This window comes from Habropoda laboriosa, unplaced genomic scaffold, assembly GCF_001263275.1.
Source record: "Habropoda laboriosa isolate 0110345459 unplaced genomic scaffold, ASM126327v1 scaffold172, whole genome shotgun sequence".
Taxonomy (NCBI): domain Eukaryota; kingdom Metazoa; phylum Arthropoda; class Insecta; order Hymenoptera; family Apidae; genus Habropoda; species Habropoda laboriosa.
Genome location: NW_017100331.1, coordinates 499,735 through 520,312, shown reverse-complemented (window position 1 = coordinate 520,312; position 20,578 = coordinate 499,735). Strand labels below are relative to the sequence as shown.

General features: G+C 33.4%; 2 protein-coding genes across 2 annotated transcripts in view; both read left to right on the top strand.

Annotated features, from left to right (window-relative positions):
- LOC108574448 (forkhead box protein O-like) overlaps positions 1–20,578 on the top strand; it is a 246,565-nt gene that overhangs the window by 186,224 nt on the left and 39,763 nt on the right. The window lies entirely within an intron of this gene.
- The window catches only part of LOC108574436, a 2,167-nt gene continuing 1,290 nt past the window's right edge, over positions 19,702–20,578 (top strand). The window contains exon 1 of the mRNA XM_017937027.1: positions 19,702–19,883. Coding sequence (XP_017792516.1) covers positions 19,702–19,883 — 182 coding nt within the window. The remainder of the gene's footprint in view (positions 19,884–20,578) is intronic.

Here is a 20,578-nt window from a genome sequence, read left to right as displayed (position 1 = left end):
CGGATTGCATAAACGCCTGACAAGTGTGTACGTTTATGTAACGCGAACGTTTCCGCGATCAGGGTAAAAGGGGATACGTGGCGATCACTTTCTTTTTTTTTTTCAAGTTCCCTATTTTTCTTTTTCTTTCTTCTTTCTGTGTGTAGCAATTAGACCTTCTTATTCGTGGTCTTGTGCGTCGGGTAGGAGTTTACGAAGGAAAAGGTCGAGCCTTTGATGGATAAAACGGTGGCAGGGAAAAGGGGGATGAAACTGAATAGTGTTAATAGTGTGAAAATTGATAGATGTGAAAAGAGAAATGGATGTGAGTTGGGAAGACAAGCTGAGGAGGGTAAAGGGGAAGCGGAAGTATGACGGAATAGCTTATTGGAGGAATTAGTGAACGTGAGAAGAGAATATAGGTCACGGAGAAGAGAGAAGAAGGAGAGGAGAAAAAAGAGGAATAAATTATAAAAAGAAATTCGCTAAGATAAAGCTTCGTAAGCAGAACAACGTTTTCGCTTTTTCTTGTTTTATCGATGTTTTGATAAGATCGCGGTAATTCCTTTCTAATCAAATTGCTCATCTTGACGCGCGATTTTCTCGAACGATTTTTCATCAGTAGGACAAATGAATTAATATTTTATAAATACGAATGAAATTAATAGTAATTACTATAATTATATTGACTAAATTAAAACTAGTCGCAATTTGACAATTTTAGTAACGGTTCATTATTAGAAAAGAGTAACATTTGGTCAATTACTCTGTAACAATATATTGTCAATAAATGCTCGGTAGAATTATTTATTGGAACTTTGAGAGAAACGCTAATTATATGATAAAAGTTTAAAAATATAATCGGTCGCAACTTTACAGCTTTTTCTACCTAATGTCTAATATTTCATTACGGTAATACATATAATGTAATTACTAAAAGCAGTGTCAAGTATTTAGTTTTTTAGTATTCCGTTTATATAAATTTTTATATTCTCCTGAAATTACTCAATGTTCTTGATATTCTCGTTACCGAAAACGTAGGGTTTTTGAAATAGTATTACACATTTCGATAAATTGTCTTTCACGTTTCCAATTTCACAATTTCCGCACATATTCTTCATTATTTCTGTTTTTCTTTTCGTCCTCCTTTTTGAGCATTCAATGTTCACTAACGAACTGACAATAACAAATATCAGCATTTGTTCTTTATTCGTACAATCTTTGAACGTATCTCTTTGTGCATTGAAAATTGGAGCTTTTTAATTGGTTTTACAAGGAAAACGAAAAAAAAAATTTACGGTGCAATTGTTTCGACGATAGCAATCAGAACTGGATGTTTATGTGACTCAACTGAAGTTGAAAGGTTGGAGTGTATCATAGATGAATTTTTATGTTGTATACTTTTCTTGGAGTTTTTAAGACTGCATTAATGAAGATATTAAAAAACGACAATTTACATTTAATCTGATTACAATAATGGTTTAAAACAGTGATATTGTGATAAATTGTAACAATACTTTTCTATTTATATTTATAATTGTAACTGAAGATTGTTGTGATTGTTATTTGTATATTATGAATTAAACAATATCAATGGCAGTGTATTCCAATGCTATAAATATAATATTTTAAAAGCTGGAAATAGTTCTCACTGCAGTCTTTAAAGACATTTTTGGATAAAAAATTGAATTCATTAAAATTATTCAGAAAAGATTGTGTACTGAAATAGTACTGGCAGAAGTAATTTAAAATTACAGTAATTTTAGTAATTTTATATTACAAATAGAAATGAAACTATTATATCCAATAGCAAAAATTTTGTGAAATTGTACACACAAATTGCTTTGTGACGATCTTTTCAGTTTGTATAGTATCTATAAGCTTTCTTTTTGTATCATTTCAAATTTTCATTTGAAAATAATTTTTCCTGCGTATAGTTTCTATACACGCACATTAAATCGCACAAATTCTGCAACTATGGCACAGATTTTTATTCAAACTCGACATATTTATTGGTAGGTACGAGAAAGTAACTTTCGTTCAATTTTGGTCTCCTGCAATGAACGCTTTGCAAAATATTAAATGTTAAAGTGATGAAAAATCGAGTCAAAAATAGACTGTTATATCGTCGCTCTTTTTGCACTTTTTCGCCTTTAAAATGGTCTCAGGAGCAAGTTAATACATATTTCTTAACCAATCAGAAATATCGAGAGAGAAAGGGTTGTATGGCAGCCTATTTTATTCGATTTTCCAACACTTCAACATTTAACATCTTGCAAACCGTTCAAAATTTTACACAAGTTAGTTTCTCTCATATCAATCTATGTCAAATCGGTGACATGGTGGCAGAAAGTGTGCGATTTGACATGGAATAGCTCTTATGCGTGCCACTGTCTATTATCGAAGTAGTAATGTCGCACATCCGCGAGAAAAGCAATTTTCAATTTTCATTTTATTTCTTTGAATATCTTCTAATACGTAAATTTATCATCAAAACAAACGTCAAAAGTTGAACTGTAATATTTCAAACGAGTAAATCCTAGCTGACGTATCTTTCATAATGCAGTAACTGAATAATTTTCTAAACAGACATTTTTTTTGCTCTCCTCAAGGATATCATGTTTTTCACTTGTGACAGTTTTCTCACATCTTATTCAGTTGATTTTTTAGTTTTTCTTATCCAACGAAATATCAAAACGGCCAACGAAGAATTCGGGGATATGAGAAAAGATTATAAAATTCGAACACTGAATAAGGACTACTCATTTTATCATTTTGGCGGTAAACAATGTGATGAGTAATTATAATGAGCAATAATAATACTATGTAGGCATTAACGCGTAGCTTTGACAGACAACATGATGTTGCTACGTTAAACGACATATCAATTAATTCTTCTTTGCTGCTTAATCAGAAAGTACACTCGTGAATCGTTTTATTAGTAGTAAATAATTAATCCAATCGGTTCTATCGTTCGTCTCAGAAATCACAATTCTCAAAAATTAAGAGATCAATCATTTACTCGAAGCAACGTCGTTGGCGACGTCTTCAGATCGGAGGAAAAGGATCGAGATTCAAAGGACGACTGAGCTTACGGGGTTGCCTAATCGAGCGTGCGTTTTCAATGAATTATTCAAGATCGAGCGTCTAGCAATTGTCACTGCTGGCCGTGCTTAATCATTATGCGTTTATTCTCATTATCCGAGTTAGACAAACTTTGGAAAAATTCTTCGCCGAGAAGAAGCTCTCCCCTTCTTTTCCGTACTCGTTCTCGCCTTTTCTCCCTCTCTCTCTCTATATATATATATATCAGCGTCACCCTTCTTCTGATTCAAACGACTTCTATCGCACGATTAATATGACGTCGCGTCGGCTTTCGATTTGTAGCTCTATCCACCGCGACGACCATGATACTCGTCGAAGGACTCGGTGTTTCATCATTGACGCGTGCACATGCTGTTGAATTACGAGCATAATTAACCTTTCCCAGTGGAAAATTTCAATTCCACGCGGGTTTGTAGGGATTCGATTGATTCGCAATTAGCCCTTTGGTATTTCAGTGATTTGTGTGTGTTCTTGTTTTACATAGAACTTGATAGAACTTATTTTACCACAAAGTTTCAGGTATTGTGTGTCACGTCGGAAATTTGGGAGATAAATGTTGTGTAGTATCTTTGTGGAGTAGTGAAGAATCGGAGGGGCAGGTCAACATGTGTCAGTTAAACCCTAATTGACTGTGTTACTGATACAAATTCTTCACGATTTTACTACTTTCTAGAAAACGAAATAACTTAAGGGGTCTTCCTACTGCGACGGGTTGAAAAAATTGATTTTCTTTTTTGCGTTTCCTTGTAATTTAACATTTCGAAAATATGTCCACGAAGTTTTAAAGTTTAATTCTGAAAATTAGTGGAGATGTATGCCTTCAAAGGAAGCGGTTTTATATAGTCTTAAACTGTAGTTAAAACTTTAAACGCGTTTTTCTCGAAACATCATTTTTGCAATTGGCTGAACGTGATTACCAAAATACCAGAAGTTCGATTCACTCGAAATTTGTCAGGTATATTCAGTAGATGTTGCTTTGTCGTCTGAACTAGAATTGTGCAAATATTTTCAAAATTCAGTCTTTGTGGTAAAAAAAAACCATTATTCTTTTTGCTAAAATCGAAAGCAATTTCTTTGAAACCTCGCCATTTCTTTATTTCTCAATATTTTTTTATTATTCTAGCTCAGACTATAGTCACACGTCTACAGATTAAGAATATATTTGCATTTTGTATTTTGGATAAGTACAACGTCTGATATCATGTCAGCCATCGGGAAGGATATAAGGGTGGTCTTATTTTACAACAAATGGATATTATCACTTATAAAAAATATTTTTGTGTTCTTAAAAGATGATAGAATAAACACACAAATTTTCAAAAGGATACGTGTAGCACTTGCTTTGTTTTAAATTTCCCAAAAATTAAGTTTCTTTCAGTCGTCACAGTAGGAAGACCTCTTAATGTGGCACTTCCTTGAATTCGTCTCAACAAACGCTATAATGTTAAGAATAGAAATTCCATTTAAAAATATTAACTTGACTTCGATATATCCCCCACTGTTACACCTACAGAAAAATTATTTAAACCAACTAATATCCTCCTATATACCGAACAACTTTTATCAGAACATTTTTTTTATAACTTCAGTCCCCCATGGGATATTCCACTGTTTCCATTTAAACAGAACACCCTGTATATATTTTCGAATTAATTTTTCACATAAAATCACCACCTTCTCGCTTGCACCACAAGTTATACGAAACCCTGTATATTCAAATAAGAATATTTATTTTGGGCTGTACAGTGTGTAACGTTAAGCCCTGGACGTATGCTTTCTTTTCCTGACTATACATCTAACCGTCGGCCATTTACTGTTTTAGTACTATATTAAATAAGAAAAACTGGTGTATTATAGATTAATCAAATTTGGCAATCTTCAGTGCTACAAATTAAACCGAAAAATGTAACTGTTTCTCTCAGATCTTGATCAAAATCTGTGCCACGAGTCTGACTCGTTATTATACAGCAAAGGGTTAATCGTACATATTTTCCATCTGTTCATTCAGTTGAATAATTCCAGAAGCGTCAATTCGATCGGTCGAGAAACACGAATAGAGCAGTAGTTAGATAATTTCGTCGCTGTATCCGCTTATTCGTTATGCGAAAGAAGGCCGTTAAACTTTCATTAGTCGTGCTGTTTACGACCGCTACTATTTAACAGATCGTGGGGTAACATTAATCAGCTAGCGTAGCGCCTAACTATATTTACTACGGCGCCCGCTATACTTAGGCGGTGAGAATTTGTATTGTACGCGTCGGCGTATACGTTGGGGACACCGACCGAGTTACATGAATAGCTTATTGCGAAAATAAACCGAGCACGGTTATAATTGTAATAATCAGTAGCGAATAATATTATTAGCCACGGTCGAATATCGGTGTACTTGACGTGGAGTGCGAGACTCTGTCTCTTTTCAATATTATTGTTGTCGCAACGAGCCCCGTTAAATCCATTACCCCGAAACAAGCGGCAATTTAAACCGTGCTTTTCAATAGAAATCAATTGCTCGGTCAACGTTGATTCGTCGCTACAGAAAGAAACTTTATTTTCCGACATTCTTATGATAATAAGATCATAAACAAACGTGCAAGACTTGCTCGATTTGACGTATGGTATCTTTACCGCACTTTTGTCAAATTGATCACAGTGAGAAGGAAAAACTGGAAAGCAAAATAGACACCCTTTCGTTTGCTCGCATTCTCTGGCTGCGTCGTGTTTCTGAAATAAGATTGGCACGAATTCGTGCAATTTCTAAAAAGGAAACTGGCTAGAATCTTGTCCATTTAATATCGTCGCTTTTCAAGCCATATTTAACTAATGCAATTCAATCGCATTAGGTTAATCTATCATTTTTGTTTGACAGATTTCTTGATGTTCAGGGAAGTATTAATTTCGTCGTGATTAAACACAGTTAGATCAAATTTTCGCCAGTTTCTGTTAGTTTGTTTTTACTGCTTCGTGGTTGATTGGACTTTGTGTGTTTAAAATAGCCAACGATTATGTATCGCGATACGAATGTTTAAAATATCTGGTGATTTAATCCGTGTAAGATATAGCATATTTGTCAAGTTTTCTATGTGATCGAAGAAGTTTGTGTAGTACTTGAGAATGTTTTAATGTTGCTGATGTTTTATAATTTTTCATACAGTAGGTACACTTAAGCAAAATCTCTGGTGGTAATATATAGTGAAAAACAATCGAATTAATATTTCTCTTATATTGTCAGCATTTAAGGTTTAGAACATTCTGTCATCTTCGCTTGTCACATTTTTTCACATTCGCTTGTAAATTACATTGTAAAATGAGCACCGAAGTATGAACGTATCTAACGATTTAATTACATATTTTATATATAAATCATTTCTACTAATTTAGTATTAAAATTTAATTTAATTAGTAATGTAGTATTATTTAGTGACGTGTGATTAGAACAGGACAAAAAGCGTAAACTGTGTAAACTGCAAGTCAGTTAGTTTGGTTCATATCGTTAGATCTTGTTATCAGTGTTGCTCTCACTTCTCATGAACTACAGTTATTGCAATCTGAAAGCCTAATTTTTAGTGAGAGAACTTTCAAAGTCAGGTTAATCTTTGTAAATGTGCAAATTTTCTCTTTTTGAGTGAAGAAGTGAATAATCATTTTATAGTTAAATTCAAATCTGAAATTAAAAACTGGACTGAAGTGATATTTGCAAGGTTCATCTCCAAAATGATCTAATAACACTTTACATTTAATTATGAATTTCAGTAATTTATCGACTCAATCTTTTTCTCGGGTAAATTTTTCAGCAACTCGGACATTTTTTGGCTTGTTTCGCAAATATAACAAATTATTTATTAGAAAGCGAAAATTATAAATAAGATTCGAAAGATCATATTTTTTTATGTTTTTTATTTTTATGCGCCTAAGAGGCACACTTCGAGTACAATGTTAAAGATTGTCTATACCTTGGAAAGTATTTCCAGTGCAAAGTATTAAATAGTTTTTTTGCGGTGCGTTTGTCATATTGTTTCTTTTTCGAACGTCACACTGTTTAATTTCCCAATGCGTTCTGTTGAAATCTTCTATCAAACCACGTGAAACAACAAACGATTAGTAATACTCGACGAAGGAACAATGTTAAAATTGCATTTAAGTGTGGATAAAGAGATGAGCTTCCGGCAACGAGACGACGTGACACACTATAAAGAAGCGGAAATCAATTAATTCGTCCTTTGTGAAATCGTCGAGACGGGTGCAATAAATTCGTGCCGCGATCCTCTACCGTTCAACCCCCGTCGAAGATAAAGTATGTCATCGTCGACGATGCGAGTCGTGCAGGCCGATAGTTGCCGGGAAAGTTCTCGTTTTCGTGCGGCTACGAGTGGTGACCGAATATATAGGAGTGACGTGGCGCCGAGATGCGTGTAAGAAGGGTGACACGAAATATCGTCGACTACGTTTCGTGCCTCTTGCCGCTACCCGGCACACATTGGCCTACTTTTCGAATCGAGAGAGCCGAGAGAGCCCCACTGTGAGGGACAAACGCGCGCGCAGGAGTGGTGGCACGTTAACGGACCTTCATTGACGTGCAAGTGGTGATTTAAGGTGTTGTGCTGGACCAACTACTTTATCGATATCTAATCGATGAATTAAGTGGACATACTCCAGTTGTCATTTGTAAATAAAGTTGAGATGTTGTACACGTCGGCGGTGCTGGAAGAGTGACACGTCTCAAGAATTGTTAATTGTTGGATGCGAGAAAGGCATCAGTGACAAAAGTCAGTTTCGAGAAAAAGGTTTCTAGTTAAAAGTTACATATTTATTATATGTAATGATGTTGCTGCAAGATCGCCTATGATGTTAAACAATTCGATATTTCTTCTTTATAGTTTCGTTAACCCAATTCGAACTGTGTAATATGTTGATGAATGAAATGAATTTTAATTATAGCCCTTTGAGGTCCTTATTGCTAAAATAGTTATATGCAGAAAATAGTACGTTTTTTAACATTATTTTGTATTTTTCGTTTAATATTTACATGATATTTGGAGGAAATATTTAATATTAAAACAATATAGTAATGAAAAAACGGTAAAAAAATTCTAGTCTCCCTTCAGAAGATTCTATTCTTTTGATTTACTGTGATAAATCCGTTCGCAATCACAAAACTAAGAAATCGGTTAACTTTATTACATTTAGTGGAAAGTCAGGAGGAAAACAATTGAATACTTTATACATATATGAAAATCGTACTTCATCCAGATTGATTTATGTTTTACTTGAATATATTTTTAGAAGAATAAAAGTCAGTTGGCCAACATTGATTTACAAAATTTGCTGTGACTCCGTCAATTTTGAAAAAATAATGAAGTTCGATGAAGGGAATGTGTAGAAAAGAATGTAAAATCTAATTAAGCATTTTATTCAAAAATGGCTTAAGCATCTTGAAACCCTTCTTATATTCAACAGTACAATTTTGACTCTAAAAGTGAGCTACATATTATTATTTGAAAGAACATCGCTAAAATTCAAATACAAATTATACTATTTAACGAGAACAATGTCAATTCAAAATAGGGTTGATTCAGCTCTTTTTTTAGTAGTAAGCAATACATATAGACATTATTTTATTAGAATCCCTCGAAGCTCAAAAGATAAACAATTTTTTCATTGCTAAATTGTTGAATAATTAATAACTTTTTACCAGAAAAAATTTCAAACCTATTTCGTGAAAGATTTATTTTTGTTGCTTATATCACTCTTCTATTTAGCAAATCTACGGTACAATAACGTAAAGAATAGGTGATTAATTTTGATTCTTTTAATTTGATAGAATTAGTGGAACGCATGTGTTTGATAGTAAACGTATATGTTTGGTTGGGATTTAGATCACATTTGAGTTGTCGGTCTCATCATTTTTGAAGAAAAGATTGATTAATTTATTACAGTCGAAGTAATTAGAGAATTTAAAGAGGCTTAAAAAAACTTGTATTAAATTCATCTTAGTTTTAACGATTACAGTAATAAAGTTATCAAATAAAAGTTTATATGATTCGTATTATAAGTGTCGTTAGGAATCAATTTAGTTAAAATTTACTTCAAACGTTGATTCCATTAAAAAAGCATTTCATTTTTGTAATATTAGAATTAAATATTTATAGTTTGATTGTTTAAACAGTAAATCGAAGAATGTCCGTTATTTTTCATAAATCTAAGCAAATTTGTCGAATAAATTTCCTCCTGCAAGTATTTGCATTTTTAAGATAGTCTATTGGTTGTTTGAGGAAATAGTGTAATTGTTCTTCTAAGCAAATAGTAAATCTTAAATGCTATCACCGTTTTACATATATTCCTTATAGTCTAGTAAATATGAAATGACTATGAGAATTATTTTTGATGAGATTTAGGATTAAATTACTAATATTTTCACTAATTAAATAAAGCCAACCATCTTCCGTACAATTTGTTTGTCCATAATTGTGCCTATAGTATTACATTTATAAGGTTTTCTAAATAATCTGAATAGTAATGTGTATTGTAGTATTTAATTTTTAATTATTCCTTCAATATTTACATTTTCAGATTTATATAAATACTAAAAATGTTAGAAAATCTCCAAGAATTCATTTAAGAACTAAGAAAACAAAATTGAAAGTTTCTGTCACATTATAAAAATAAGTACACGATCATTAACCCTTTAACGCTCACATTTTTGTCAACTCGATATACTAAAAACGATCAATTTCATTTTTTCTTTAAATTATTTCCTAGGCGTGTAGAAATAAGTTTGCCATATATTTATAATACTGTAACTTACATTTTTGCCATAAAATAGAAAGGATAGCGCAATATGGAAAGTGAAAGAAAATAATTCAACAAAATTGCACTTTTTGGAGGATCACTTGTGCACGTGTAAGACACGGGCATGAGCATTAAAGGGTTAATAGTTTAATCGTTTACACCTACTCTTACTCAATACCGACAAATGAATCATGCATGACAATCTTTCATAGACTATCAGCTATTTAGAATCTGTCTAAACTTTAGACTCCGAGGGATTGAATTTTCAACTTTTTGCCAGTCATATACATATAATAATATTAATGACAATTTCTGTCCAGGTCCCATTTCTTCACCTATTTTCGAATAAAACTATGCATTTGCATAAACATCCGCAGTCTACATATTATCTCCTATGCTAGTGAAAAAAAAATACTTAATCCAAGCGTAGAAACGTGTATTTTCGCCTCGTGTAGGTGTGCTTGAATGTTGAGGCCGAAAGGTGACGGAGGAAAAGGTTTCCAGTTCGTGGGACTCGGTATTTCTACAAGTCTCTGGAGGCTGTATCAATATTAGAAAAACTGGACAGGCTATAGTTATTACTTGTTGAATTCCGGAATAGAATTTCGAGAATACGAACTGGTTATTAACATGCGATAAAATTCGGAATTTTTATCGATGTACGGAAAAATCACGGGTAAACGTAATCTAGGAAAATTGTGAAATGAGTTCTCTCGGTTGCAAAGTAGTAGCAGAAATGATATTCCTTCTCTTCGACTAGAATTATTTTCCAATTTCATATTGACATATTTAAACCTAATATCTTATCAAGGGGACGTGTACTTTTTTCGGCTTGATAATTGATATTTTCAAGAACAACTCTTAAGCGTAGGTAGGTAGTTGCAGTATGGTAGATAATTAAAGATGTAACTTGGACAACAAGAACCAATTTCTCGCGTGGTTAAGCAGTAATTATGTCACTTATCACTGCGTCCGAATGTGAAAATGTTAAACGAGGACAGTGGAATTTAGAAGTTTTATACGCTACATACGTAAAGTACTTCGTTCGACAATAGTAACACGAGTATTGCATATCAGCATGTATCTCGTGTCTACTCGAATTGGACTTTTACACTGAATAATTCTACTACACTGTATAATTAAAAAGAGGAAACACGAAACAATTCTACTGTTCATTTTGTATGCTTCAAATATGAGGCTTTTTATTTTGATGTGATTGAAAATTGCATTTACCTAAGTGTTTTTTCAATTGCAGACCAAGATAGTGAGTAGGTACAACAAATTTAAATTTTCGTATATTTTTGATAAAGAAATTTGTATCATAATATAACAAAAATTTTGTCAATATATGCAACTTTTATAATCGACCCACATAAACAATTATGTTGACATATATTTTACTTGTGATGCATAATTTTGAAGATGCGTTTGTAATAGTTTATTGATTTCTTGGTGTAACACGGTAATATATACAGTGTTTCAGAATTATAAATACAGGTTTACATTTAAAGCGGTCATAAATAATAGGAACTACTATAATTATTTAATAGGGATATTTCTCGAAGCTGCTGAAATTTTGGAATACAAAGTATCTGTTAAAATATTTGAATTCTTTTCCATGAACTCTACTGACCAATTCAATTTGTTCTCATAATCATCTAACTAAATCTTACGAAATTCTCTAGAAGCACTGTGCTCAAAAGTAGTACGACCTTGGAATTGAACATTTCCAACTAATACTATGTAAACTTATTTATATTCTATCGATACATTCCCAATCGCAGTTAAGCAATTGTGCATTGCAAGAGTAAATATTTTTTTGCAAGCGAAACGTTACATCGACATATTTGCACGAATGTGCGTGAACTATGCGCGAGTGTGTTGTATTCACTTTAATAGAGCCGCATTTCTAACCTTTTGCACGAGGTTTGAAAATTCAACAAACGCATAAAAGATCGTAATTGAACGTATTCCCATATACGGATACGTAAATGTATAGGCAAGCATGCGATTGCAGGTGAAAATTAAATGTTACGTCGAATCATATGTCAGATACATGTAAATGAAATGGTATGCGTTTAATCGTATTCTTAATGAAAGAGATTTTTCAGAAATTATTCGATACGATTGCAGTGGCTATAAGTTACAATATAATAATAAAAATGTAGAAAGCTTGATTTGTTGATATTTTCCAATTCGTTAGATGCAATAATTAAATTAAAATGTTATTTTATTTCGTTACAGTTAATGAAACATTTTTATTTCCTTTTAATTTAACAAAGATATACTGAATTTGCTTTCAGAAGATCTGGTCAGTTTGGTGCAACTTTCCAACCTTGCAAATTGTTTAAAAGATATTTCGAAACAATGAATATTGGAGGAATAATTTGTATCTTTTTATTATCAATTTTATTAGTTCTCCTTTGTACCTGTATTTATAATTCTGAAACACTGTACGTATCACTGTGTTGTACTAAGGAATCAGTGAACTATTACTTTTAAGTACATCTTCAAAATTCGATACAACAAGTAAAATATATGTCAACATGATTGTTTACGTGGGTCGATTCTAATAGACAAACAAACAATTGAATCATCGAATGATTTATCGTTGAGCTTATCATTGCGGCCGCTTCTGTCGTTCGATCGACTTCGCGGAGAATACTGATAGTACGACTACACATCATAACGGTATTTCTTAGTATTTGCACCTTAAGCCGTACGTACACTAACAAGTAAGTACACTGGCTGAGCTATTTGAGAACAGGTTACAAGATATCTCTAAATCTGACGATCGGGTTGAAAAAATCACAGGCTTACATATAACTTGAGATAATTGAAAAGATTAAGATTTTGTAAATTTCAGTGAAAAATTTCATACAAAATGAATAGGTGTAAGTGTAGTTCAAAGCTGTAATTTGGATTTCAATTGCATATTTATATTTCTTGTGGTGTCTGTTAACTCGGTAATTAATTTATCGAGAATAGTGTATATATGTATAATAATAGTAATATGATTTTCTGATAGCGCAGAGACGTTTTGTGAACGTCATATGAACATACAATTGTTTAGGTCACTATTTCAATCATTTTTCTCTTACACTAAATCATTTCAAAATTGTGTTTTTCTTAAATACAGATACATGCGTTTATGGCAAAGGCAACTATTTTTATTGCTTAACAATGTGCGAGTTATTGATTGAGTTCATAGTCCTCAAAGGGTTAAGGGGGTATTCTGGTCTAGGAGTGTCAAAACATCGATTTTTGCATTTCTCGAATGTTTGTAGTCTTGAAAATATATAAAATCCTACGAAGGATGGAATCTTGGCAATCAATTGGACGTGTGCGCAATTTTCATGTCTTCATAGAAACATCTTACACTTATTGTTTCATGCTAAAAGATATATATATATTGTTAAAAGGACGATTAAGTTATTAGAAAAAATTTCGTATACTACCTTTACTTTGATTACCCATAAAAAATTCTGGAAGATGACAATGAAACTCCTGCGCTAGACCAGTATACTCCTTAAGACGTCCAGTAAAAGCCTAAAGATGTCCAAAAGACGTCTGAATAATGTTCGGTGTTACAAATCAAGATGTTTTTGAAACATGGCGCTGCGAAGTACTATGTAATGGCTTTAAAAACGTCTCAAAGACGTAAGTTTTATACGTTGTTTAAACTACACTAATTCGTACGTCTTGAAGACGTCCAGATGAAGGTTCTAAGACTTTCAAACCAAAAATGGACAACTCTAAGACGTCACGTGCTGTCTATATAGGTTAATATATTAATATTAGCTTAAACTTATACAAGTGTGCTGAATTAAACCATGAACGCGAAATGAACATAAAGTATCAAGTTTTAGAAGTGATTTAGATACATGGGATGATAGTTAGAAGAATAATCTGTTATACATTTCGAAAGATAAGTTATTATTGCAATGCAAGTTCTATTTCTTCAGTGAACTTCGGACAGAAAGCAACACAAACACTTCATATGAACTCATGGTCTTGGTCTTATCTTACAATGTAATAACTACATATGTATGTACATGTTTCAGTCTGTCCTTTGTCAGATATTTCATTAATCAATATCGTGTGTAACCATTCTATAAATCTCGTACATTGTGGAAAATTGAACATCTTGAATATTTACTTTTAACAGAAGCAATTATTCTGGTTAACAAAATGAGAGTAGTAATAAATTGTAAGTAAAATTGAATTCTGAATTTGTAATAAAAGCAAGTAATAGCTTTAACCCTCCGTAGGCAATCTGGGTCTTTAACAACCCAAGTGAAATTTCACTCTCGTATTTCTTCGAGATGAATTTTTATTTTTATTGAAAAAATTTTCAAATATTTGACTTAACGAACAATTGTTCAAAGTAGTATAGACTTTGATGAGTACTTTGGAATTTTTTCAGATTTTTTGATAGCTTGAAACAGTAAAAAAATTAGACTTGAACATAAACTACCCTCTTTGGCTACGGAGGGTTGAGAAATTAAGTTTTCTTGCACTGTGGCAGATTTTAGCGCGTAACACGCGTGACAGACGGTAGATGTTCAACGACAGACGAAAAATCTTTTACTCTAACCGTGTCGTTGAAAAATCTTTTCGTTAAATTAAGATAGAAATGCGCAAGGGATAAAATTAGGGATTAAGTTAAGGTGGAACTGCGCTAAAAGCTTCGAACAGCAATATTCAAATTTACTCCCGTTTCGCATATAGGCGCCAACGCTAACGAAAGGGTTAAATTGAACTGATTAACGCGAAATATTAGTAATTCCAAATAATAATTCCAAAATGTAACAGTTTCTAATCAAACAAATTCTCTTTGTACCGGTTTCAAATTTTTTTAAATAAGCTGCATTTTTATTTAAAAAATATTTGCCAGCAACGATTGAACTCACGTGCCGATGAAAACACATTTAGTGTGTACGCAGCTTTACGCACGCGAAAATTTACACACACAGCTACAAGGTTCGCCTTGGCTGATGAAGAGCCGCGCTACACCGTGTTACGGTGTGCAGAGTGCGTAGGCCAAGCCGCCACGCACGATATCTACCGGATGTCCTCCTGCGATCGACAAATAGGAGACAAGATATTTAAAAAATTAAGACTAATACTTGTTTGTTTCCTTATTTTTCAATCTCACTTCGTTCTAACTTCCATTCATTTTTAAGAAAGAAATAATTTTTTAATATTATCTGTATATTCGATTCAGAAGTCAACGTTGATTTCAAACGAGCCCGAATTTGTTTCAGCATATCACAGATTTGTCAATTTCCATTTTTCAATGCAAACATTGATGTCAGGGAAAATATATTAATTTCACAGTATAATTTCATCGAATATGCAAAAGAATTTGTGTCTCCTGTTGACATGAAACATGTAGAAAATATAGTAGGTTAATATTAACACGTGTTATATCGCAGCAGCGTTTGCAGAATTATTATAAAAAGCTTGATCGTGTCAGTTAAAAGGGTGAACATCTGAGTATCGTTTTCGCGTTGTTGGGTAAATTAGCGTCGCGACACGATGGAGGGAAACTTCTGAAATAAAATCTGTAAGGTAACGTGAAAAAGTAGTGGTCGTCCGTGGTGCGCGACGCTGAACTACCACGGTCTATTTAACACGGAAGGTACTGAAAAACGAATTATAGGAGTTTTCGAGGCGTTTTTCTTTCCTTTGTATCTGCTCCATCATGACCGTGATTATGTTTCATAAGATAAAACGTAAAAGATAAAACTCATCGATCGTGCGCGTCGAAACCTTGAAGAGATTTTGAATTATCAACAAATTCGAACAAACGGGGTAAAAGAGCGTTGATTATAATATAATACAATTGAATCCTTCTCTTCGCTTCGAATCACGGAGAGGTGTACTGCTGTTTAAAAATAAATAAAAATTCAGAAATAATTAAGATTCACTTATTTAACTTTCGTTCGATGCGTTGATGACATTAACGATTGAAACTCGCGTACAATTTGAAAAATACTGCAATCAACATGGATATTTTTGTACAATCCGAGTTATGATTAAGATCAGTGTTACACTATTGTTTAAGATTTTACTAATTTGAATATTACTAAGATTTAAACTCAGATCACATCGATTTCAAATGACAATCTTCGATTTTCCCTGAAAATTATCCTCAGGAGAACATTAAAAAAAAAGAAAAAATACCTAATTTACATATAATTCGAATTTAACGCAAACTTAATTGAACTTTTCAATTAATTTCGAAATGTAAAACAATTCTTTCACGATCTTTCCCCTAGAAGATTTTCCATTATCCAAATTTAATTCAGATTTCACGCAGATCTTGACAGACAGATCGGTGAATTCTTCAGTGATTCGGTTCGAAGAAATGGAAAAGACAGTGTTGAACACGCGATTTATAGATCGTCGTTGCAATTACGAGGAGACCACGGGAAATTCATTTATTGCGAGTGAGTTCACCGGCCAATGGTGAGTCCGTATTTGCCAGACGTGCGCGACCGTCGTACACCTCGATTAGAATTTCTAATCCCGGTGTAAAGTATGCGTGGTTACGCGACAGAAACACGTGGCTGTCTGCCCAACTCGATGTACATTTTTCTCCGGCGGTTGCTCGTGAATTTTCGGCTTGTGAATTTCTCACGTCTTCTTTTTTTTCCTACGCTATATCGATCAGCACACGCGAAGAGGATAGTATAACACTGAACCAATGTCCCGATTGCAACTACGTTCGAAACAATAATCGCTCTTTATTCGCTCGCACGACGTCAATGAATTTTTATCGAATGCAGTGCACACACGCGTATGTTCTTGCACGGTCACAACTTGCGCGACGATAAGTCATATGGCATTCCGCGCGTGATTGCTACCCGCGTGTCACGATTCGTATATACTTTGTCGACAACGCTTTTCGAGCTCTAAGTAGCATTCGCAATTCGCGTGGAGGAAATTCTTAAAAAAAGAAAAAAAATAAATAAATAAACGAAAGCTGTAGCGGATAAATATTGACGATGATTCGAGATCTCAATTCGAACTTATCTGCTGCTCGCGATATTCAATTCTCGCGAGGTGCGATAATGCACAATTAAGGTGACGAACGTAGAATTTCAGGAAGGTATAGTCGGTGGAAGAAATATGCACTTGACATGGGTACGAGGTGATTTTGCATCTATTTCTTTCAATTGTGTTACATTGGGAAAAACTGCTATAACTGATTAATATTTTTCAAAGAAATTTTATTTAATTCGTGAAACATCTGTTATGGCATTTTTGAAGAAAAATTGAACCATTTATAGCGTTTTGTAAATTTATTTTGAGACAGATGAAAATGAGTGAAAATCTCAATGATGCATATCTGTGTTATCAGTACTCAAGTGAAAAAAGCCAAAAGACGCACCAGTGACTTATCTTAAAACTAATGATGCAGTAACACCTTGGGTCGATGTGGCAGTTTTCGTTTTTAGATTAGGACTGAATCAAATCTAAGGTATACTTCATGCAGCCCTTACTGAGATTTCGAGCCCTTATCTTCTCTAGTTTCTGTCGATTCACTTGTCGATATTCTTGAACGTGTAAACTTTGACGCTTGAGCGAATTTACGACCTCGCTGTATTTCTTCCATCTACTATACTACGTAAAGCACTTTGGTAACAATTCTCAAAGATTATACGTACGTGCAACAAGTTTGTTTGTAATATAGTACTAACAATAAGAAACATCAACGATTATAGTAAGAAATAAACTAAATTTGCAGGAATAACATAAGCAGAAATACAATTCACACAATGAGTTGGTCTAGAAAAATAAAATCTAAATTCTACACGTTTGTGAATGGCTATGTACCTACATGTTTTGTGAGGGGAATATAATATGCTGCTCGTTACGTAGATTTACGATTATATCCGTAAAATGTAGGTAAAATATTACCGAGTTTTTGAAAGATTATAACACCGTGTTCGAAACGCTTATAAAATTGTAAGAAAGCACAGCCAAATGTGTTTTAGTGTGTGAAACAATGACACGAAATGTCGGCACATGTGTGGTTGTCAGTGGTGGCTACTTGGAATATTTGCTGTGAAATAATGCTTCAAACTGAAAGTGGTTTGTATCTCGAAAGCAAATGGTTTTACGACCCGCCCTTTCCAGACTTTTTCATTCATTTTAAAACTGAAAATGCGCTTGTAAAATTTGTAACATGATTTATACCTACAAATGCGGAGTTATATTTAAAAATTCGTAATTAACACATTGTCAATATCATAATCTTTAGTGGATAAGAAAACAAGTGTACTGGATAGAACTTCTTTTAACTTGTAGAATTCAATATTTATTGTTTAAAAATAAAAGATTGTATTTGGGTATCGTTCAATGAAAATACGAAAAATATTTGGTTTTTAATATATTTTGTCTTAAATATTTCGTTCTTGTAAAAAACGTTGAAGATCTTACAATACTATAAAGTCACTTCAATCTTAGGCTATTTAATTTTTTACATTGAAATTTTGAAACTGTGTCATTTTTCATATTGTAGAAATATATGTTATATGCAATTATAAAGGAAGTATGAATCATGTTATAGTTTTCTTATCAATTTTGTGACATCAAATCTGTTTAGTTGAGTTGTTTCTTAGTTCTAAAACTTTTCAAAATTTATAAATATAGCAAAACGTATATACCACTGAAGAAGGAATTTCTAAACACAAAAGTTACAATGAACCGTTAAAAATAATACACAATAGATATTACCATTTGAGGCGTTCAAAAAAAAGGTTTTAAAAATCTATAGTATACAGGGTGGGCTACGTAAAACAGGCCAGGATTCAAAGTGTGCAAAGGAAGCAAAATGTTTTCGATGGAAGAAACGACAAAAACTGAAAGAAAATTTGTAAAAGAAAATATAGCATTTATAAAAACATTTTCCCTCCATCTTATTCACCCTTACTAATTACTTACATTACGTCTAAAAATTCTCTAGTGCCACCATAGCTAGAGAAGATAATTAAATGGCCTATTTTACGCGGTCCACCCTGTATATTGGATACACGTGCCCTACTCTCAACCAGGTGAACATGTCTGCGTACTACTTCTGTTCAAACTGACAACTTAACCTTTTCATAACTGAATTATTTTATTTCTCATTTCTTGCGTTCCACTGGTCACGAAAGGGTTAAACAAAAATACGTTTATCCACTTATTTTTCGATAAATAGTAGTTCAGTCTCCTTCCAATTCAAAAAAATTTCATTATTTCTGTACATAATAACGAAGCATTGAAAATAGTACTCAATAGCTATTATCGTCCGAGGCTTTTAAAATGTTAATTTCGAAAATGTACAATATACATTGCAGTTAAGCAACAGCTACTACGTCTAGAACCACAGTATAATGCTTAATCTCTATTTCATATTCAGAAATCAGTGATGCTTCATGATCCGTTGATTTTCTGGTTGGTGCTCGTGCAGGCGAGAAAGTTGCGCGTGGTGTTGACGTTCACACGGTCCGCTTATGGCGCGCGCACCAGCCGATATCTAGCAAATTGTAATCGGTGCACGCGTTCCCTAGTGCACCGTTAAACGCGTGCGCGTGCATGGCCGAGGCTGGCTCGGTGTGGTTCTAAAATAAGCCGCGAATATAGGCCGCCGAGATGCTCTATCTGCCTGGTGGAATTCCATGCTCCGCTGGCTAACATGCCTTATCGCGACCCTTTTCTTGCTGTCCTGAGGCTAGCTCTCAAATCATCATCGTCATCTTGAAAGAACGAACGAAAGGGAGGAAGAGAAAGAAAAGGGGGAAAATTCGTTCCCCCATTTACCGAGTTAACTATCCGATAATGCCGAGTGACGGCCGTTCGGTAATCGTAATTGGTGCTCCTGGGAGCCAGAGCCTTCGACGTCACGGCTCGTTGCTCCTCGAGAATCGTCGAAAATCTTGCGGACGGAGGAAAATGGGGTCTCTGGGTGGATTCGTGCACTTGCCGTGGATACTCTTCGATGGTGGTTACAGGATTCGATCGTACGAGGCGTTTGGTATTCGGTTTTCTTTCTTTTTTTAGGTTGCAAAATATTTAAGGGTTTATTTAATTGGTGATCGAAAATGGGGTTAAGAGGGAAGAAAAAATGGGAGAAAATGTTTTGTCGAACCTGGTTTGCCATATTTTTCTCTTTTAATCCCATTTTTTTTTCTAATATATCAATTATTTAAATTTGTAAGTTCGTTCGTGATTGATGTAGGATAAAAGTATTTCTTTATTTTTGCATGACATTTCTGTGTTACGTGAATAAGAAGTCATATGTGGCTCGTATAAAAATGGTAGAATTAATTGTAACTCTTTAGCATAGTGAAAAAGAAGATTTTTATCTAGAAGAAAATTCGTATTCTTTTACGATTTATGAGAAAAAATATAATATAAAATGACGAAATGGCGATATGTAAGGAAAATGGGCTTAATTCTTTTTTAATAAGAAGTACATATTTTAAGGTATGTACAAGATATGTACATCATTTTCATTTTATTACTGCAGTTGGAATAAAGTTTTTGCATTAGCATTGCATTCTGCATTGTCATTATCATAACAATAGATGGTTATTATCATATGGATATCGTTATTAAATATTATCGAAGAATCATTTGTTATGTAATAAACATTTATTTAAATATTATAAGGAACGATAAAATTCTTTTTATCAATTTAACTTTTGCAATACAG